General features: G+C 37.7%; 2 protein-coding genes across 4 annotated transcripts in view; one reads left to right on the top strand and one right to left on the bottom strand.

The window, feature by feature from the left end:
* Positions 1-2805, top strand: part of SH3BP5 (SH3 domain binding protein 5) — a 78048-nt gene extending 75243 nt beyond the window's left edge. Inside the window, exons 8-9 of one of the 2 annotated variants that reach the window (XM_032267085.1) lie at positions 567-827; positions 1318-2805. In XM_032267085.1, coding sequence (XP_032122976.1) covers positions 567-827; positions 1318-1535 — 479 coding nt within the window. In that variant the 3' untranslated portion in view covers positions 1536-2805. The remainder of the gene's footprint in view (positions 1-566; positions 828-1317) is intronic. The other variant, XM_032267092.1, reaches the window with a different exon arrangement.
* Positions 2806-4679: 1874 nt separating this feature from the next.
* Positions 4680-20414, bottom strand: part of CAPN7 (calpain 7) — a 50590-nt gene continuing 34855 nt past the window's right edge. Inside the window, exons 13-21 of one of the 2 annotated variants that reach the window (XM_032267064.1) lie at positions 16697-16841; positions 16466-16565; positions 15743-15878; positions 15090-15165; positions 11544-11689; positions 10420-10482; positions 9747-9877; positions 6560-6652; positions 4680-6471 (exon numbers count right to left, since the gene is read on the bottom strand). In XM_032267064.1, the coding sequence (XP_032122955.1) occupies positions 6327-6471; positions 6560-6652; positions 9747-9877; positions 10420-10482; positions 11544-11689; positions 15090-15165; positions 15743-15878; positions 16466-16565; positions 16697-16841 (1035 nt within the window). In that variant the 3' untranslated portion in view covers positions 4680-6326. The remainder of the gene's footprint in view (positions 6472-6559; positions 6653-9746; positions 9878-10419; positions 10483-11543; positions 11690-15089; positions 15166-15742; positions 15879-16465; positions 16566-16696; positions 16842-20414) is intronic. The other variant, XM_032267075.1, reaches the window with a different exon arrangement.

The following is a 20414-nucleotide window of genomic DNA, read 5'->3' as shown; positions in this document are numbered from 1 at the left end:
CCTTGTTATTTTGGTCTACCAAATCATGCAGCTGCAGAGCACTGTAAAGGACTTCTGGTCTTTTGCAGCAAATGGTGATTCTGAGTGTGTCCTTTATGAGATCAGAAGTTACCTGGAATATAACACAGGTCCCAACAGATATTCCATACTGGCCTGTTTCTTCTAGTAGCTCTTGCTTCTCTTGACGTAAGAAAGAAGCCCAAGTCCAGCTGGGGCTTTGTGTGGAGTATGTTACAGATGATCAGAACCTCTTCCTGTGCACATGAGGATCTGTTTGGGGGACTGAGGTAGAGAAAAGGTCCTAATTTGTGGCTGAATTAATGTTCCATTTTTAGGCAGTGTCTCGTGACACTGATTTCTCGGCAGGGTTCTAAGGTTATTGGAAGGGCACTTAATAGCTGTGGGATCCAGCTGCTTTAGAGGCTGGTCATTCAGGCTGGGGAAGTCACATTCCTTCATTAGGCGCTCACAGTGACAGATTCTGCAGTTCCAGTGCTGTGTCTAGCTGCAAGCACTTGCGTTTGAGGTGACAGATCCCATGTGACTGGTGTTCTTTCTCAACTTAGTGGCCTCGGAGGCCTTTGAAGATGACAGCTGTAGCAACTTTGTGTCTGAAGATGACTCGGAAACCCAGTCTGTGTCCAGCTTTAGTTCAGGACCAACAAGCCCGTCTGAGATGCCTGACCAGTTCCCTGCGGTTGTGAGGCCTGGCAGCCTGGATTTGCCCAGCCCTGTGTCCCTGTCAGAGTTTGGGATGATGTTCCCAGTGTTGGGCCCCAGAAGTGAATGCAGTGGGGCCTCCTCCCCTGAATGTGAAGTAGAACGAGGTGAGTAGCAGCCTTCTCACCCTGTCTCAGATGATACACTGCCACTGTAGCCTGACTGTTGTGCCGTGTCGTATCTCTGCCAGGCCTCAGGCCCCCCGTGCTGCATTACCTGGTCTCTGGTTGTGCTGTCAGTGTTGATCGCTGAGGTTATTTCCAAGTGCTGTTCTGGGGGGGCTCCTGGCTCCACTCAGCTTCTATAAAGTAGGGCTTAGGTCCTGTGTCTCATATCAGAACAGTCTCCTTAGCAAGCACATAGTAGAGAGGTTTCTCAGCTATAAAGTGAATATGGCAAATTTCATCTCTAAAGCCAAGGAATATATAAAACATCACAAGGAATAAAAGCAGTAAGTGATTACATACTCAGAACCTCCCTGATAGGCACAGAAGGCAACACTGGGAATTCTACAGGGCTGAGTTAGCTGGTTGGTTTGAGCCCAAAGTGACTTAAAATTGTCAATACTCACTTTTGATAATCTTTGTATTTCTATAGGAGACAGGGCAGAAGGGGCAGAAAATAAAACAAGTGACAAAGCCAACAACAACCGGGGCCTCAGCAATAGCAGTGGCGGTGGTGGCAGCAGTAAGAGCCACAGCAGCACCTCCCCTGAGGGCCAGGCCTTGGAGAGCCGGATGAAGCAGCTCTCCCTACAGCGCTCAAAGGGAAGAGATGGGATTATTGCTGACATAAAAATGGTGCAGATTGGCTGATTCATCCTGGGCCCTGCCCACGTGCATATCAACATTTATATATGGAACTGGAGAACATTGTGCCAATAATCATTTAATATATGCCAAATCTTACGCGTCTACTCTAAACTGCACTAATGAAGTTTCAGTGACCTTGAGGGCTGAAGATTGTTCTGGGTAAGAGCCTTGAGCTGGTTTGTTTTTCAGAGCAGAGTTGTCGCAGGCAGAATGTGACCAGGTTCACAGCCTTTGTGAAACATTCCATGTAACGGCACTGTGGAAGCAATAACTAGTTCCTATGAAAGAACCAGAGCTGGGAAGATGGCTGGGAAGCTAAGCCAAAGTGGGGCCAACAGCTTGCTTCTCTTTCTCTTCTCACCTTCAATTTGTATGGGAAAATGGAGATATTCTCTCCACTTTTACCCCATGATATCTAAATGATAAGGAAAACCCACACACAAAGCAAAAACTCAAGTATTGAGAGCACATATTTTTGACCCGGTGGAGGCTTAAAAAAATCCAAGAACACAACTCATTTTCATCACCTCTGGTGTTCAGAGGGGGCTTTTAAAAAAGCGTGTATGCTGATACCCATTAAAACCATTTCTAGAAAGGCTACCATGAACTGCACTTTTTGGGGTGGGGAAGGTGAATGCCAGTGGGGATGGGGGGGATGAGGGTAGGAGGGACTTATCATAGAAGGGAATCTGTGGCTGTGGGGGAGAAAGTTCTACAGCATAAGCCTTATTCTACCAGCTAAGGGGATTTATTCTAACAGAAGTGCATGTGAAGAATGGTTGCCACTGTTATTAGATTGACAAGGTGTTAATTTCTCTGTAGGTTTTAACTTTAAAAATAAACGAAATTATTTAAGGGTTATGCTCCACTAGTATTCCTTAGAGGAAACTCTTCTTTAAAGCTAGCAAAGGGAGTAGGCATGTGTTGGCAAAGGCTGTTAAATAGAAGCAATGGAGTCTGTTATGTTAATAGTAGTAAGTTAAGACTGCTTTTCTTTAATGTTTTCATGGTAATGCATATTTAGAGCACTGTATTTTTGTCTCGTTTTGTTAAGAAAATTTAGCATTTCTAAAAAAAAAAAAAACCCTCTTTCAAATTGTTAATTGTCACAGCCTGTATATTTTAGTCATTTGTAAATCTCTTCATACAACAGTGACTTCTCCTTTTTTGACTGATACAGTATCCTAATTAATTACAAGGTTATTTTGTACTTGTCTTAATACATTGAGTGTAATAAAAACCGCTTGAGAAAAGTTTCCTCTGTGACTTCAAATAAGAACTCCCAGTATTGTCTAAATCTTCTATGCCACCCTCTTGCCATAAGGAAGAGCATGGAGTGCTGTGTGGTCACCGGTAATCATTTTCAATTAAGGTTTTGAATAGTAAAAATTTAAGCCTTGATTACCAAGGTTTGAGTTCTACTTTTGCTGCTGCTAAAGCTGTGGGCAATGAGGAGACACAGTGACAGATAAAGACGATGTGGTGACACTGGAGGAGTGGTCCCCAGCCTCAGCCACACACTGCAGTCTTCTAGGAAGCTTAAGTGTTGCTGTCAGGTCTCTTCCCCAGAAAATTATTTAATTAACTGTGGTACACTTGTGCATCAGACTTTTAAAAGCTGCCCAAGGGGATTTCAAATGTGCATTCAGAGTTGAGAATCAGGTGGATCCTTTGTCTTGTGGAAATGTTTTAATGCTGGACTCTTAATCCGCATTTCATTATTAAAGCATGCTATGGAGAAAAAGGTCCTTCATTGGCCAATCGAGGTTTAAATTTCAGAAATAATCCTTTGCAGTATCAAACAGATGTTTTACTTAGTAAATATTTCATCTAGGAAAGTTCATAGAAGTCCCTTGTGCTATTTAAGAACATTAAACAGCCAGCTGGGCGAGGTGGCTCAAGCCTGTAATCCCAGTACTTTGGGAGGCTGAGGCCAGTGGATCACTTGAGCCCAGGAGTTTGAGACCAGCCTGAGCAACACAGTGAAACCCAGTCTCTACCAAAAATACAAAAATTGGCCAGTCTTGTAATTTGGTCTCAAACAAGAACAGTAAACAGCATACCTGAATTTGACTAGTGACCTTCAGGGTTCATTCAGTTCTCATAAAATCTCCTTGCACCCTTTTATCTTATCTGTAGTACAGACACTGAGACTTGCTTGATTTGCTGTTAGCAAAAACTGTTCCCTGCAATTGAGGCAATTCATTTTCCTCCTAGAAAAAACATCTGGAAAACAGCCCAAAGTAGGATAAAGTTTTTACTGCAGAGTCAAGTTAAACAGTCTAATAACTAGAAATTTCTAAGTACTTCTTGCAGAGAATGAAAGTGGGATGGGATTTTCTAACATTGGGGCTTTTCCTTGCCTTTACAAAACACAAAGCCTAGGCAGTCAGTGTCGCTGGAGTATTCCTTATTTGGCATTAGGACTTTTTGTTTCCTGCCTCAATCCCTCTTTCCTATCCGCCTACCAGTTGCTTGTCTCCTACACCAGAAAGGGAGGCAGACCACCTTTCGACCAGGGCTCCCTTCTCACACTATCGCCTTTCAAATTCCTAGTTTCACGTAGTCTGCCCCCACTGCCGTCACTGTGGCCCCTATCTCCACCACATCTGACATTTAATTATACTCTTCTGGAAGTTCTGTTCACTGGGCTTCTTCATCCTCCCCTAACCCCTTGGTTTCTTGCATCTCCTGTTAGTCTTTATTTTTTCTAAAATTTAGAATACTTTCTAAAAAACTTCCCCCATATCAGTTCTTAGCCATCTTTAGTTCACATGTGACTCCTGACTTCTTGGGTTATCTCGCTTACTATACCATGTTGAGTCCAGATCTGGATTTTTCTGAGCAATTTTACTTTAATGTGTCAAAACTTACCTTCACTGAAGCTACGCGCATCTGTCCCTGTACTGAATTAGAAACCTGAGTCATCCTCTCACTAACAACTCCTGACAAGTCTGTCTCACTGTTATTTAGAACCTCGGCAGGGCCTGGATTGTTTTTCCTCCCTCTATAACAGGTCTGGATCTTGTCCCTCCCCCAACTAGAGGGCTGTGTCTGGGTGTCATTAGACACACACAGCAGCTAAATCAGGCCTCAGGAAAGACAGCTTGTGAACCTGGGGCAAAATCTTTAAAGAAGTACAAACAATAGTATCTGTATTTTATTCAGCTATTGGGAAGATTAAAAATAAAAATATATACACATTGGGTACACAGTAAACACTCAGTAACTATCAGCAGTCTGTCTGTTGAAGCCTTACCTTCAAGGTCCAAGGTAAAGTATCAATTTTGCCAATAAAATTTTTTATCTTGGTCCAGCCAAAATTAATCTTTCCTTTACTCATACACTGGTAGCATGTTGTTAGAGCTCCATCACAGAAAGCAGTACCACAGTTAGGTTGTTCATATATAGGTCTCTTCTAATAGATTTGATAGCAGGGATTAGGTTTTCAGCTTGCATCCTGTACAAGATCTTTACCACAAGAGGTTCAAATCATGTGTTTATAATACAGTTTTTATGTTCTGGATTTTTTCTTTTTAAAGAGTAACAGAAAACTAGTCAAATTAGTCCACCTAAAATTAATAGGCTAAAACTAAAAGCACAAAATACTTACCAAAGTACAATCCCATTAGTGTAATCATCTACCACTACTCTGTAAAATAACAGATTTTTGTTGAAGTATTTTCATGCAAATAATCTGTTCTCATTTACATGAAATATGATAGATGAAATCTTTGAATAAATTGAAGTTAAACTATACAGTATCCATAAGTATAAACATTTTATTTCAATTTATGGTAGTAATACAAAATAAGTTTTGATAATTATAAAGTAGAGACAATGAAAAATCCCTATTTTTAGAATTTTTAAATATTGAGCATCATTCTGTCCTGATGGGTTTTATGTAAAGTGGGAATTTACATGACATGGGTATCTTGGCAATTCACTTTTTCTCAATGCTACATATCCCAATCACCATATATTCTCTATTTTCTTCAAAGTGCTATTGCCACAAGAGCACTGAACTATACAGCAATTAAAAAAAAGACCATACAAACTAAATTGTAATGTCTTTCAATATCTTACTGTTTTTTAAAAATAAAAACTGCAGTAATGAACTTAAGTTCTTGCTACATGACTGAATGGGAGATAACCTCAACAATTTTCATCCTTAGGCATGAGCATCTTCATGCTAAGGTAGTCTGTACTTCTGAAGAGCTTTATTCTTTTATAACACCTGGGCAACAGACATTTAAAATAATAAACAATGCAAAATTAAAATCAGTTATGGTAGCACAATTCATTTGGTAATTAGTTGCCCAAGATGTACAGTAGAATGAAGCAGGTTTAATTTCCACATGCTCTGCAAAAAAGGGAAACAACGTAAATATTTCAGTCTATTAATCTAGCCCACCATTCCACTCAAGGAATCTATATCCCTTCTTTTTCTCAACCGGTCTCAGTTCCTTTATCCTCTTAGCAAAGGCATCTCACAAGATGACTGAGTCTAATCTTATTCATATGCATTTTTTAATACAAAATGGCCTGTAAAATGCAAGCCAACTTTATATACACAAAACCATGTAAACAGTACCTCTAGGTGATTTAGGTCATTCTGACTATATTCAGTTCTTAGCAAACACCCTGAACAAGCACCAAATTCCACTGTAACACGTTTTTAGAGATTTAATTCCATTCTGATTGTTCTGTTTACTGTTCTGAAGATTTGTGTCCTTGTTTGAAGAATTGATGTTTGATAAGTATAAAAGCCCGTTAACTGTTGAGATTTCTCCATCACTGAAGTTGTGTTATCTTGATGGGGATAATACTATTAAAGTCCAAGAAAAAAGGTCCTTCTTGTTTGGGCAAAAAGGTACTGGGAATGATATTGAAGACACCAGAAGGTATATTTTCTAATTCCAGGTAGCAAAACCCACACCTATATTTAGAGAGAATGAGAATAAGGTTTATAGAAGATGATGCCACAAAAAGTAAAGTATAAATTAGAATAAAAATGTCAACATTACCTATAGTCACCACTAGATTTCCTCAGAAAGCCATGGGGTCCAGGATCTCCTACAGTAGAAACTGTTACAACCTCGAATCCAACGCTATATTGCCTAGCATTTAAAATGAACATAGTCTCAAACATGTGATTTAAAATAAAGTGCAGATGTCACATTAAGTATGTTTCTGAAGTTTCAGTAGAGAGAAATGGTACTCTGAAACACACGCACTCTATTTTTATTCTTAATCATACAAAACACCATTTATATATTTCAGTTGAAGCCTTAAAAGATTAACAGTGGATTAAACTTACTTTAAGAGAGACTATTTTTACCATAGGCTCCCCAGGAAATTTTTTTTTTTTTTTTTGAGACCGAGTTTCGCTCTTGTTACCCAGGCTGGAGTGCAATGGCAGGATCTCGGCTCACCGCAACCTCCGCCTCCTTGGGTTCAAGCAATTCTCCTGCCTCAGTCTCCCGAGTAGCTGGGACTACAGGCGCGCACCACCATACCCAGCTAATTTTTGTATTTTCAGTAGAGACGGGGTTTCACCATGTTGTCTAGGATGGTCTTGATCTCGACCTTGTGATCCACCCACCTCGGCCTCCCAAAGTGCTGGGATTATAGGCGTGAGCCACCGCGCCTGGCCGGAAATATTTTATTTTTGTTTTGAGATGGAGTCTCGCTCTGCTGCCCAGGCTGGAGTACAGTGGCATGATCTCAGCTCACTGCAACTTCCGCCTCCTGGGTTCAAGTGATTCTCCTGCCTCAGTCTTCTGAGTAGCTGGGACTACAGGCATATGCCACTATGTCTGGCTAATTTTTTTTTTTTTGTATTTTTAGTAGTGACAGGGTTTCATCATGTTGGCCAGGCTGGTCTCGAACTCCTGATCTCAGGTGATCCCGCCAGCCTCAGCCTTCCAAAGTACTGGGATTATAGACGTGAGCCACTGTGCCTTGCTTTTGTTTTTTTTTTTTTTTTGGAGACAGGGTCTCAGTCACCCAGGTGGGAGTATAGTGGAGTAATCGTGGCTTACTACAGCCTTACCCTTCTGGACTCAAAGGGTTCTCCCACCTTAGCCTCCCAAGGACCTGGGACTACAGGTATGTACCACCATGTCTAGCTAATTAATTTTTTTTTGTACACGGGGGTGTCACTATGCTGCTCAGGCTGGTTTGGAACTTCTGGGCTCAAGCCATCCTCCTACCTTGGCCTCCCAAAGTACTCAGATTATAGGCTTGAGCCACTGTACCTGGCCATAGGGAATAATTAAAAATATTGTAATTATGACAGGTGGAAAGGCCTATGGGACAGGAAAGCCCTGAAACAAAATCTGAATTTATAGAAGTAATTAGCATATGATAAACATGGCATTCCAAATCAGTAAGGAAAGAAGGATTCATTTAGATGGTGATGAGGTAACAAAACATTTGGAAAAAAACTGTTAAACTGTATTTCATGCCAAACATAAAAATATATTCATATGAATTTTTTAAGTGCAAAAAGTTAAACCACAAAATAATCAGAATATGGTGAAAATTAATTTGATAATGTGAGAGTTCCTGTCCACAGCAAAAAAACCAGAGACAGATTTGATTACTTTAAACTGAAATGTTTTTCTATGTGGGAGAAAAATGAAAATCTGACAAAAACATCTGCAGATATGTGAAGGAGTTAATATCCTTATCTTATTCACGTTTACAATTAAAAAAAATGACAACTCTATCAGCAAGAAACATGAATAGGCAATGAAGAAAAAACCAATATTGCCAATGAACATTAGTACATGTTCAATGTATCTGGAAATTAACTACAAAAGAGCAAACAGGAACCTATTTGCCTATTTCACCTATCAAATTGGTAGAGGTTTTAAAAATGACTTTCTTGTGGAAAAACAGCTTAATCATATCTTCATGTCTAAAGAGTTATTAGCTGCTGCTGGATTATTTTGTAAGAAAAGCAAAATTAAGCCCAATTTTATTTAAAGGTAGTTCTGTTTTTATTTGTATTTTTTTTTGATGGTTGTTGTATGAGACAGGGTCTCACTCTGTCGACCAGGCTGGAGTGCAGTGGCATGATCCAGGATCAGTACAACCTCTGCTTCCCAAGTAGCTGGGACTATAAAAGCACATGCCACCATGCCTGGCTAAATTTTTTACAGGTTTTTGCAGAGATTAGATTTTGCTATGTTGCTCAGTCTGGTCTTGAACTCCTGAACTTGCCTGTCCTGGCCTTCCAAAGTGCTGGGATTACAGGTGTGAGCCACCATGCCCAGTATATTCTTTGTATTTTTTAAGCCTTTTAAAACTATGAAATACAACACTTATGTAAAACATACATACAGCTTAATAAATCATTTGCAAAGTGAATAAACACCTGGGTAACCACCACTCAGATCAAAAAATCCTCTCAGCACCACAGAATTCCCTGTATATTCCTAATTGCAACTCCTGTCCCCACACAGAGCTTTTGTGGTAATAACTCTCTCGTTCTGCTTTGCAGTTTTACTACCTTAGTGTGCATCCTTATATGAGTCTCTTAGTTTTCTGTTCTTGACTTCACAGAAGTAAAATCATTTGGTATATATTCTGTACGTGTGGTTTTTGCTCAGCATTGTTTTTAAGACCTATCCATTATGCTGTGTGTAGCTATTTTATTTCCATTGTTACATCAAGACTCTATTATATGACTATATTATAATCTTAAATGTTGTTGATGAACAAATGTGTTTCCAATTTGTGGCTATTAGAATGGTTTACTGGTCATTGGATTGCCCCCTTTGTGACATGTTTTTGTTTATTTTTAAAAAACTGCAGATTTTTTTTTTAACCAATGTAGCATATTTACAAATCTTGTAATATGCTCTTTGTCTCATTTAAGAAATCTTTCCTCTCTTGAGGTTAAGACATTTCCTGCATTATTGTCTAGATGCTGTATTGTTTTGCCTTTCACATTTAGGTTTGTAATCCACCTGGAGTTTTTAGACTTGATGTGAAACAGGGTTCTAATTACCCTTTTTACACATGGATACTCAATTATTCCACATCACTTATTGAAAAGACTGTCTTTTCCTCACCCTACTACAATGTCACTGTTTTAAGTCCAATGTCCATATATGCTTACGTTTGTTTCTAAAGTTTTTTCTGTTATACTATGTTCATTTTTAATAGAACATCATTAATTTAAGAAAATTACTCATCACAAACCTTGGCCCTCGTAGCTCAATCAGTAATGGCCCAGTCTTTTCTATATGGAATTGATAGATGGGGTTATTTTTGTGAGTCTCTTGGAAATTTCCACATCCTCCAGCACTCTGACCACTCCACTTCCCATTAATCTAGTAAGAACAAAGTTTTAGTATTAACAAAATTTAATTCTCCAATTCCACTTACAGACAAAACTCCTTTCCATTTAAAAAAAAAAAAAAAAAAAAAAAGGCAATTTTCCACTCTGTGGCTCTTATATTTGCTGTTGACAGCCAGGCTGCTTTGCTAGACTAACCCCTATTTCCATCTCTCAGCCTCTAATCAAGCTGTTCTGCCAGGAATTTTCCATAGAATCTTCTCTACACATCTAGCCCACCATGCAAAGTTAGTCTCAAATTCTACTTTCAAGGTTCATCCACATAGTCTTCTCTAACCACCAGTTTGCATTAATCTTCTTTCTCTGAAATTTGTTTCTTTTCACAGATGTTGCTCACTGAAGATCTTGTATTCCAACCCATATTGAAGGCCGCTTAGGTTTCCCTGATATTCCTGTGAAGCCTTAGAATGTTTTTATTTCATAATAAATTGCTGAATATAAAATGAGAGAAATGGAAAAGGGAATTTAAACAATTCTAAAAGAATGCTGAGATTATAAACAAATGAATTTACTCACCCGTTTTGATACAGTGTATGGTGAAGGAATCTTTGAAAAAGTAAAGCTGCATGCTGAATATACCTAGATATATATATAAAAAGACTATGATCAATTTTATACTTAGAAGAACATCAAAGTGATACATGAATATATTGGAAGAATAAAAAACCAGTTGGCATATACAAGTCATTGTTCTATAGGCAGCGGTTTAATGAGCTGGCAACTGAGAAGCTAGAGGTCTTATCTTGGCTTTCTCTGCTACTAACTGTGTATGACTCAGGGCAAATCACAATTTTTCCAGGCCGTAGCTTCTGCATCTGAAAAATGAAGGGGTGGCAGCAGCTCCCAATGTCCCTTTAATCAGTAAAAATCTATTCAAATTGAGCTGCTTATGTAGAGCCAAACAAATCTATATATAAGAAAATTACAATGACCTTCCTAGCTAGATGAGAGTAATATGTTTCTAGGTGACTGATTCTCTTTCACTAACTTCAAAGTCCTTTTTTTGGTCAATAAAAATGTTAAACAGGCTAAGTAAGTTTTTATTGCTTGCTTTAAAATCAAATGTACTGGCCGGGTGTGGAGGTTCACACCAGTAATCCCAGCACTTTGGGAGGCTGAGGTGGGTGGATCACTTGAGGTCAGGAGTTTGAGACCAGCCTGGCCAACATAGTGACACCCCATCTCTACTAAGAATACAAAAATTAGCTGGGTGTGGTGGCAGCACCTATAGTCCCAGCTACCCAGGAGTCTGAGGTAGGAGAACTGCTTTAGTCCAGAAGGCGGAGGCTGCAGTGGACTGAGACTGCACCACTGCACTCACTCCAGCCTGGGTGACAAAGCAAGACTCTGTCTCCAAAAAAAAAAAAAGAAAAAAAGAAAAAGAAATGTATTAGTCCAACATACTATACTGCCGCGGGACTAAACTATTACTATGAAAATAAAAATGTTCTTTTGAAACAAAAAAACATTTCTTTTCAAATGTATTACTTTCTACAGAAAGCATAATTTACTATTAAGCACAAAAATGGCAGTACATTTTCAGAAATAAACTTTTTCTCCAGACAATCCCACTTACAAAGCAGAGCACATTACGAACTTTATATTATTGTGTTTTGTCATTGTGTGTTGGTTCTACTTACCCGGACTGTGTAATGGATTGTGTTCTGTTTTTCATATTGAGAAACCACTAGTGTAAAGGTATGGGTGCCAGGTGTGGTCAGCTTTATCTTAGTCAAATAATGAGGGCTGTTAATTCGAATTCCATCAATGTATGGAGGTGGGTCAGCTGCAAACAAACAAGTAGGCTTAGAGAAAAGGAGAGTTTTTCTTTCTTAGTTTTTGAAGTTTTATGGTTGATGTAGGAAAAATAATTACTTGGATGGACATCTCCTTAATTGATTCTGTCCTTAAAACATAATATTAGTGAATTACAATTTGTTGAAAACTTTAAACAGTTCCTAGTAAGCAAAAATAATCTTTTTGAATACATTTAATGAGATATAATAGTACTTACTATTTGCTCTGTTGCATTTCAGTAATTCCTACTATTTTTTCTGGGTTGCATTTTTCTCCCAGAGAGGATTTTAAAGTCAGGATTAGCTTTTTGAGATAAAATTAAAAATATAAAAAGACGTATGGCCGGGCGTAGTGGCTCACGCCTGTAATCCAAGCACTTTGGAGGCCAAGGCAGGCAGATCACCTGAGGTCGGAAGTTCAAGACCCGCCTGACCAACATGATGAAACCCCGTCTTTAAAAAACGGAAAAAAAAAAAAAAAAAAAAAAGATATATATAAAAATATTATCTAGATTCCCCACCACTCAGATTTAACTTTTTTTTGGGGGGGAGGGGGTCATTCTAGCCTCTTCATAAAACAATGTGTCTTTTAACCACCACCCTTATCTTATTCCATTCTATTGATGGATTTGGTGAGCACCTTTTTAGACTTTCATAAAAAAATACCCCCTCCTAAAAATGAACAAATAATTGTTTCTGGTATAAGTGTATATGTAAAAGAAAAAAAAATAGTATATGTCTTATATCTTTCATTTTTTACTCAACATTTTTAAAAGATCTATGTTGTTTCTACAGTTTATTTCTTATAACTGCTTGTATAATATTCTATCATATGAATATCACATTTTATCTGTACCTCCAACTGGTTATTCAGAAAATCGGGATATTCAGATTGTTTTCAATATTTTGTTACTATAAAGAATGCTGCCTATTATTCTTTGATAGGTTCATTAATCAAGCCTGATACAATTATTTTATGCATGTCAATTACTGTATGTTAAGATCAATGCTCTCACCTAGCTTATTTAGGAACACTGAACATTTATAATGGGGACCTATCAGAAAAACTAAACATTTTCGCATCTCAAACAAGTCATAAGTCTCTAATGCTTAGGGGTGTGTGACCTAGTGAGAACAGAAAAGAACTGGCACATCTGTGGATCTTGAACAAGGTTTTCAACCTTTCCATGTTTCAGTTTACTCTTCTGTCAAATGGGGAATAAGGGCTGTCCTTTATTACAGCAAAGTGTTGTAATTAAAATAATATTATAAACTCAAAAGTATTCTGAAAAGGCAAAATCACTCTACATAAGGTAGAGTACTATTTTTTTAAAAAAGGAAAACTTGGCTAGTTTAACTTGGTATTGTCACTGGACCTACTATGTGCCATGTCCATTCCAGAACCTAGGGATACTGACTACTAAGACTCAGTGCCTGCCCTTAACACAGTGTAAATAGGGAAGAATGCCATACTTTCCTATGATTAAACAAAGTACGACTTAAACCACTTCTGATAACATCTTCCCCATCACCGCCCATTTCTTTGCACAGCCTTCTTACAAGAACTGTCAACAACTGCTTCCTTATACCAGTGTCTTTTAAAACCAATCCAATTGGCATTCTAGCCCCACCTCTCCACTAAGCCTGTTCTTATCAAGGTCAACAGTGACTGCCAGGATGCTAAGTTCAATAGTTTCTTCTCTTTTTACCTTATATTTTAGGTTTGGGGGCACATGTGAATGTTTGTTACAAAGGCAAACTTATGTGTCATGGGGGTTTGTTGTACATATTATTTCATAACCTAGGTATTAAGCCAGAATCCAATATTATCTTGTCTATTCCTCCCCTCCTCCCACCCTCCCCCCACTTGAAGTAGACCTCAGTGTTGTTTCCTTGTGTTCTTATCATTTAGTTCCCACAACCATTTCTTCTCTCACCTAATCTCATTTGATTTCTTAAACACCAATAGATGCAGCTGTCCTTTCTTTCCCTCTTGAAAAATGTTCTTTGCTTGGGTTACATGTGAAACTTCACTGTTTCATCAGGCCCTCTGTTCACATTCTTTTGTGGTACCTTTTCCTCTGTTCAACCTTAAGATGTCTCAGAGTCCAAGGGGTCAGGTCCTGGGTGTTCATCTCTGTACCCACAACTCTCTTCACAAGTGATTTATACAGTCCCATCTTCAAATTCCATCTATATGCTTCTGAATCCTCAATCTGTATTTCTATCCTTACTCTAGAACTCTATTCAAAAATCCCACAGCCTAGCTGGCATCTTCATTTGGAGCCAGCACATGTCATTTTCCTGATTATGACCAAAGACCCTCTGAACCCCTTCCTGTAGTGTACAGAACCTCACGTGATCTGACCTCTGCAAATCTTCCTGACTTCTTTTGGTACCACACCTACCCAGGCAACTGGCCTATTCTCTGTTCCAAAAACACATCATCTTTTCTCACTGTAAGGCCCTGCACTTGCTGTTCCCTCTGCCTGTAATGCTTTTCCCTTGATTTCTTTGTATGAATGTTTCCTTTTTGTTATTCATAGCTCTTCCCGTCCCTACTCAATCCATGACCATTGACCAACCAGTCACTCACACATAACCCGATTTTATTTTTTTTCCACACATGTATCACTACTTGATATTTTGCTTATCTGTCTCCCCGACTAGAACATAAACTCTACAAAAGCAGAGTCTTGTTTCATTCACCACTTTTCTTCACAGCCTTAAGACAGTTTCTCTCACTAAGTGATACACATTTTTTTTTTTTTAAATGTGAAAGCAAAGTGGTTTTCATACAATGTGTTAAATGTCTCAGGTGCCCAGTGGAAGGAATGGCATTTAGGCTGGACCTTAACACTACATGCATTAAGCGCAACAAGGAAAAAGGAATATGTGGGTAAAAGGCAGGAGGAGAGAGATTCTTCAGAGGAGAAACCATGGGAAAAGGGGCAACAAGGGCACGGTGTATCCTGGAGTAGCAACTATCTCAACTGTGAGAAGCTGGGGCATGAAATAAAGGGGGAAAGTAGGCCAAAATATAAAAAGCCTTGTATGTATCATGCTGAAGGGCTTAGATTTTATCCAGTAGTCCATGGAAAACTACAGAATACATTTGATTAGAGTCAAAGACATAATTTAAGTTTCAGAAATAGAATTCTGACAGCCATGTGCAAGAAGGTGGAAATCCTCCTTTGGCGTATCTAAATTAAAACAAAACACAGAATAGCATAAAAATGTCCTTCCATGTGCTTGAGTGGTTTCTATCAGTCTATCCACACAATTATTTCTCTATATTATCTACATAAAATGTGTCATTTTTCAACATAATCACATAAATAAAATCTTAATGTATGTTTATTTTAATGTTTGCTGGGCTACTAAACATACCTGGGTAATAAACTTTTTTCCCATCAGTCTTGTATACAACCATTGTGATAAATTCTCGATTATTCGCAAAATCATCCTAAAATCACAAAGAATCCAATGTGGTTAGAAAATGGGTTGAAAATGCGATTTATTTTCTTTTTTAAGCTCTCCACAAAAATGCTATTTAAAGTTAACAAAATAACTCTAATTTTAAGAGCATTTTTTCCAGCTATTTAATGGTATAAGAAACATTGTTTCTCTGAATTATCATTTTAATAGATGACAACTGTATAAAATAATATATTAAATAAGATTCAGAGGCTATTAAGATTATGGTTAATCTTTACAGAATCAAGACTAATGATTCAACATTTCCAAACTCCCTTCAGCATATTTCAGTGATTTAAACTATACATCATCCACCTCCCAAAACCTCATTAAAAAGCATCAACTCCCTCATACTTTTCTTCAGAGATGACTTCTGAACAAGATTTTAAGTGTATAATTATAAAATATGAATTTCCTTAGAGGAAAATATTCATTTATTTGAGAAAACACTACTTTCAGGGCACCTATGTAAATTAAACAGGCTGATGATTACATTTGTCTTTCACAATGTTCTAACTATATTAAAAAAATTTACGTATAGGATATCATTAGAAGGGTATCAGTACCTTGTCTGTTATGTGTCTACTAAGCAAAACCCAAACTGCAGCGCCCCCCTGTGGACACTGCACCTCCAGTTTGTACTGGGGGTTGTTGGCCAGGCTATAGGCATCTTTCACAGGTCCTTGCTTAGCATCCCAAGTACTAAAAGATAAAGTCAACAAAGAAGGTTGTAATTAAATTTCTCATAGAGCTAAAATATAACACTATTTCAAAAAGTGAATTAATCAGAGTTTTTGGTTTTTACTGGTTTTAATTTTTTTTTGGCATAACCAGGAAGTGTGGAAAGAAAAAACTATTAACAAGACAGTCACTGTAGGCATGACAAAAAGAGGGGATGCTGGTCTTCCTAAATTAACTATTCTGTTTTTATTTATTTGTTTGAGACAAGAGTCTTGCTCTGTTGTCTGGGCTGGAGTGCAATGGTGTGATCTTGGCTCACTGCAACCTCTACCTTCCAGGCTCAAGCGACCTGCTGACCTCAGCCTCCCAGGTAGCTGGGATTACAGGTGTGCGCCACAATGACCAGCTAATTTTTGTATTTTTTGTAGAGATGAGGCTTTGCCATGTTGCCCAGCCTCGTCTAGAACCCCTGAACTCAACTGATCCGCCCACCTTGGCCTCCCAAAGCGCTGGGATTATAGGCATGAGCTAACGCAACTGGCACATGTTTTTAAGTGAACAAAGTGGAGGCTATTATAAAGCATACTCTGCAATGTGCAAAAAGTTACCTGTGAATACATGTTGATTCTTTAAAAAGACCTGGATTCCAACTCAAATAAATCACATCATAATACTGGCAGAGATCATCCCAGGAAATCCAAAATATTCCTGAAAATTAATACCTTTGTTAATCTAAAAAAATCTTAATGCTAAATGACTTAAGTCAGTTACATATATTTTGCCATGTTAGAATGTTTTTTGAAGAATAAATGGTATTAAAATTAAAAAAATATATTTACCATTATCTATTTTCTGAGCTGTTCGGGGATCAAAGTTTAAATACTTTTGCAACTCTGGAGTCCAGTTTTTTACATCATTTTCACTATATCTTCCTTTCCAACGTAAATGACTCCAAGGATTTTTCAACTGGATGAATCGCAACCCCTATATAAAAAAAAGAAACAGGAGATAACATTAAGCTGCAAAACAGTTTTTACTGTATTAGTTCTTATTAGAGGACAAACTGTGAGTACGTATCAATTATTTTCCTTCAAATCAAATAAAGAACATTTCCATCATTGCAGGAGTTCTATTAGACAGTGCTGCTTTATAGCACGAAGTATTTCCTGCCTTTTCAAAGCTCACTCTACTCTACTCTGGTCCCATTTTATTTTCCAGTATTTATACTCAATGTATCTTTGGTGCTAAACTAGCTTTTCCTTTTACAATGCCGTAAAATCCTTATTCAAGTTCGCCTCCAAAGGCATTTCTCAAGCCATTCCTTTTTTTCCAAAAGGCCCTCTTTGATCCCCTTAGTTACCCTTTCTTCTCAGTGAAGACAGACATAGCAAAGGAAAAAGAACACGGACTTTGCAATCAGAATAAATTGGGACCAAATTCCAGTTCTTTGGGTGGGTTATTTACCCTCTGCACATTCGTTTACTCATAGATAAAACGAAGATTATGATGTGTCCCTAGAAGATGGCTGTGAAGATCAAATGGAATTAACATAAAGTATCTAGCATTTAGTAATTTCTTTTACTTTCTCTTCTCCAAACTTCATAGTGCTAACAATCTGTATTACATTAGTTTAAAAGTTTCCTGTCTTATATTGTTTTCTACTTGTACAAGTGTAGTCATCTTGTCTCCCTAATGAATCATTAACTCCTTGAAATGGTGGCACTATCATCCCTTTTCAGATTTTCCACTGAATTTATGAAACAGAATCTTAGGTAAATGCTCAGTAAATACCAGGTATGTCTACAGAATTTATTACATTAATTCAGGAAAATGAAAGAGCTGGTAAATCCAAAATAATATTTGTTTTACTGCAAGCAGTCACCTAAGGGAATTGTGTACTTTTTCTAATGATATCATAAATCAAACGTTTGGGAGACATCTAAACAACCACAACAACACACTCCTTTGCTATTTCAAATGGTGGCAAATTGTGGCCTTGGGTAGACTTATGTGATTTCTGGACGTAAGACTCACTCCTCTTAGGCTATATTCCCTAGAAGCTTCATTAATGCAATTTCTTTCATCAATATCTTCTACACCATATGTGTCTCACCACATGTAAGTCAACCGACGTTTAATTCCTTTCTTTTCATAAAATCTAGTTCTCCATAAGCAGGAAATCTACCTCATTTCAGGACTCTTAACACTTACTAAAAAAGGAGCACAAAAGAGAGCAAACTGCTGCTAAGCTTTTCTAAGACAGACCCCCAGCATCAAGTGATATTCAAGGACACTAACATGTGGCTGTAGTTTTTGTCTGGATGGGTAGAAAACCAGCCCTAAAAAGGAGAAGGAATGCTAGAGAACTTAAAAAAAAAAAAATCCTTTTGCTGAAACATCCAATTTCTGAAGTTATTTCCAAGTAGCAGCAAAGGAAAAGCCTTGGACAGCTTCAGAAATTCTATGATAACACCTGTCTGAAGTCCGCACCCTGATCTGGAGATGTACTTCCATAATAGACTATTTATGAAACATCACCTCAAAGACACAAAAGTGACCCAAACAGAGAATCGCTGAGACAAAAATGAAGATACAACCTTGGAATATGCAAACAGGTTAGAGGTAGTCAAACAAAAATGACAGCCCCTTTATGCAAATATTAATAAATATTAAAAATCTCTAAGTGAAGGAAGTCACCAATGATGTAATACTGAGCAGAGCTGTCATAGTCTAAGATTACGTCTATCTACAAAAAAGAAGTCCTAAAGATAAATGCTTGAATCAGATATGAAAATATTTTAAAACAGAAGTCAGAATTAAATAAACACCTCAAAATATAAGTAGCAAAAAATAAAAATAATGCACCTAGGAAACTCCTCGAATATATATCCAATAAAAGAGTACTGGAGAAAACCTTTATATATAAGTATACATTTTTTGAGACACGGTGTCACTGCATCAACCAGGCTGGAGTGTAGTGGTGTGATCATGGCTCACTGCAGCCTCGAGCTAAAGTGATCCTCCTACCTCAGTCTCCCAAGTAGCTGGGACTACAGATGTGTGTAACCATGCCTGGCTAATTTTTAAAAAATTTATTGCAGAGATGGGGTCTTGCTATGTTGCTTAGGCTGGTTGTGAACTCGTGGCCTCAAGCAATCGTCTTGCCTCAGCCTCCCAAAGTGCTAGGATTACAGGTGTGAGCCACTGTGCCCAGCCACTTAAAATGTTTAGACTGGTATTTGTGGCAAATTACACTTCTAAGAAAACCTAAACTTACTGGCTTACTTAATTTCACATAATTTTTATATTTTTTGCTTTCAGCGGTCAATTTTTATGCCACTTTTAAAGAAACAATGGCTGTGGGGGGGGGGGTGCAACACTGACCAGCTAATTTAGAAAGTTCTGAGACTATAAATTTTAAAATGATGCAATAGGTCCCTATTACCCTCATAATTCATATACAGTCATGCACCATAAAATGAAATTTCAGACAATGATGGATTACATACATCATGGTGGTTTCCCAAGATTATAATGGAGCTGAAACACTTGTATTGCCAAGTGACATCCTGTTGATCCTGTCCCCATGTGGGCATAGGCTAATGTGTGTGTTTATGTTTCAGATTTTAACAAAACAGCTTAAAAAAAAGATTTAATAAAAAAAATCTCATAGAACGAGAATGTAAAGTATTTGTGTACAGCTCTACAAATGCATTGTTATTACAGTCAGAAAGTTTAAAATTTTAAAATTTATAAAGTAAAAAATTATAGTAAGCCAAAGTTATTATTGGACTGGTCTGATAGTAGTGGGTTAATCAGAAATTATTAACAACATTAGTATCACTGAAGTTGGTATACAGCCACCACTGATGAATTTGACTGGCTTAAAACAATTCATTATTGAAGAAAACAATATTCTCATAAAATCTACATGTCCAGTGTTCATAAAGTCTACAGTAGTGTACAGCAATGCCTCAGTCTTTCCTGTTCACTCACCAGTCACCCACTCACCCAAAGCAACTTTCAGTCCTGCAAGCTCTATTCATTTAAGTGCTCTATACAAATGTACCATTTAACAAAATCTTTTATACTGTATTTTTACTGTGCCTTTTCTATGTTTAGATATACAATTACTTACCATTTTGTTATAACTGCCTACAGTATTCAGTACAGTAACATGCTGTACAGGTCTGTAGTCTAGGAGCACTAGGCTATACCATACAGCCTAGGTGTACAGTAGGCTGTAACATCTAGATTTGTGTAAGTACATTTTATGATGTTCATGCCACAAATCACCTAACAATGCATATCTCAGAATGCATACTTATCATTAAGCAACATGTGACTGTAATTCCATGTGTCACACATAAGAAAACCAGTCTAACACATAGTAGTGCTCTGTTATTGCTGACTGATCACTACTTCTATTTATTCTGTTATCAAGGGTCCTTCATTAAGAAACAGTGCTTCTTTAATAATCTTTGTATTTTCTAATCCATAGAACCAATCCATTTTTCAGTTAAAAATATCAACCATCTCAGAAGTAATGAAGTCAAA

Source organism: Sapajus apella, unplaced genomic scaffold (genome assembly GCF_009761245.1).
Source record: "Sapajus apella isolate SASKATOON/1434 unplaced genomic scaffold, GSC_monkey_1.0 scaffold4, whole genome shotgun sequence".
In the NCBI taxonomy this organism is placed as follows: Eukaryota; Metazoa; Chordata; class Mammalia; order Primates; family Cebidae; genus Sapajus; species Sapajus apella.
Note: the sequence above shows the minus strand (reverse complement) of the source record. Positions and strands in the feature narration are given on the sequence as shown.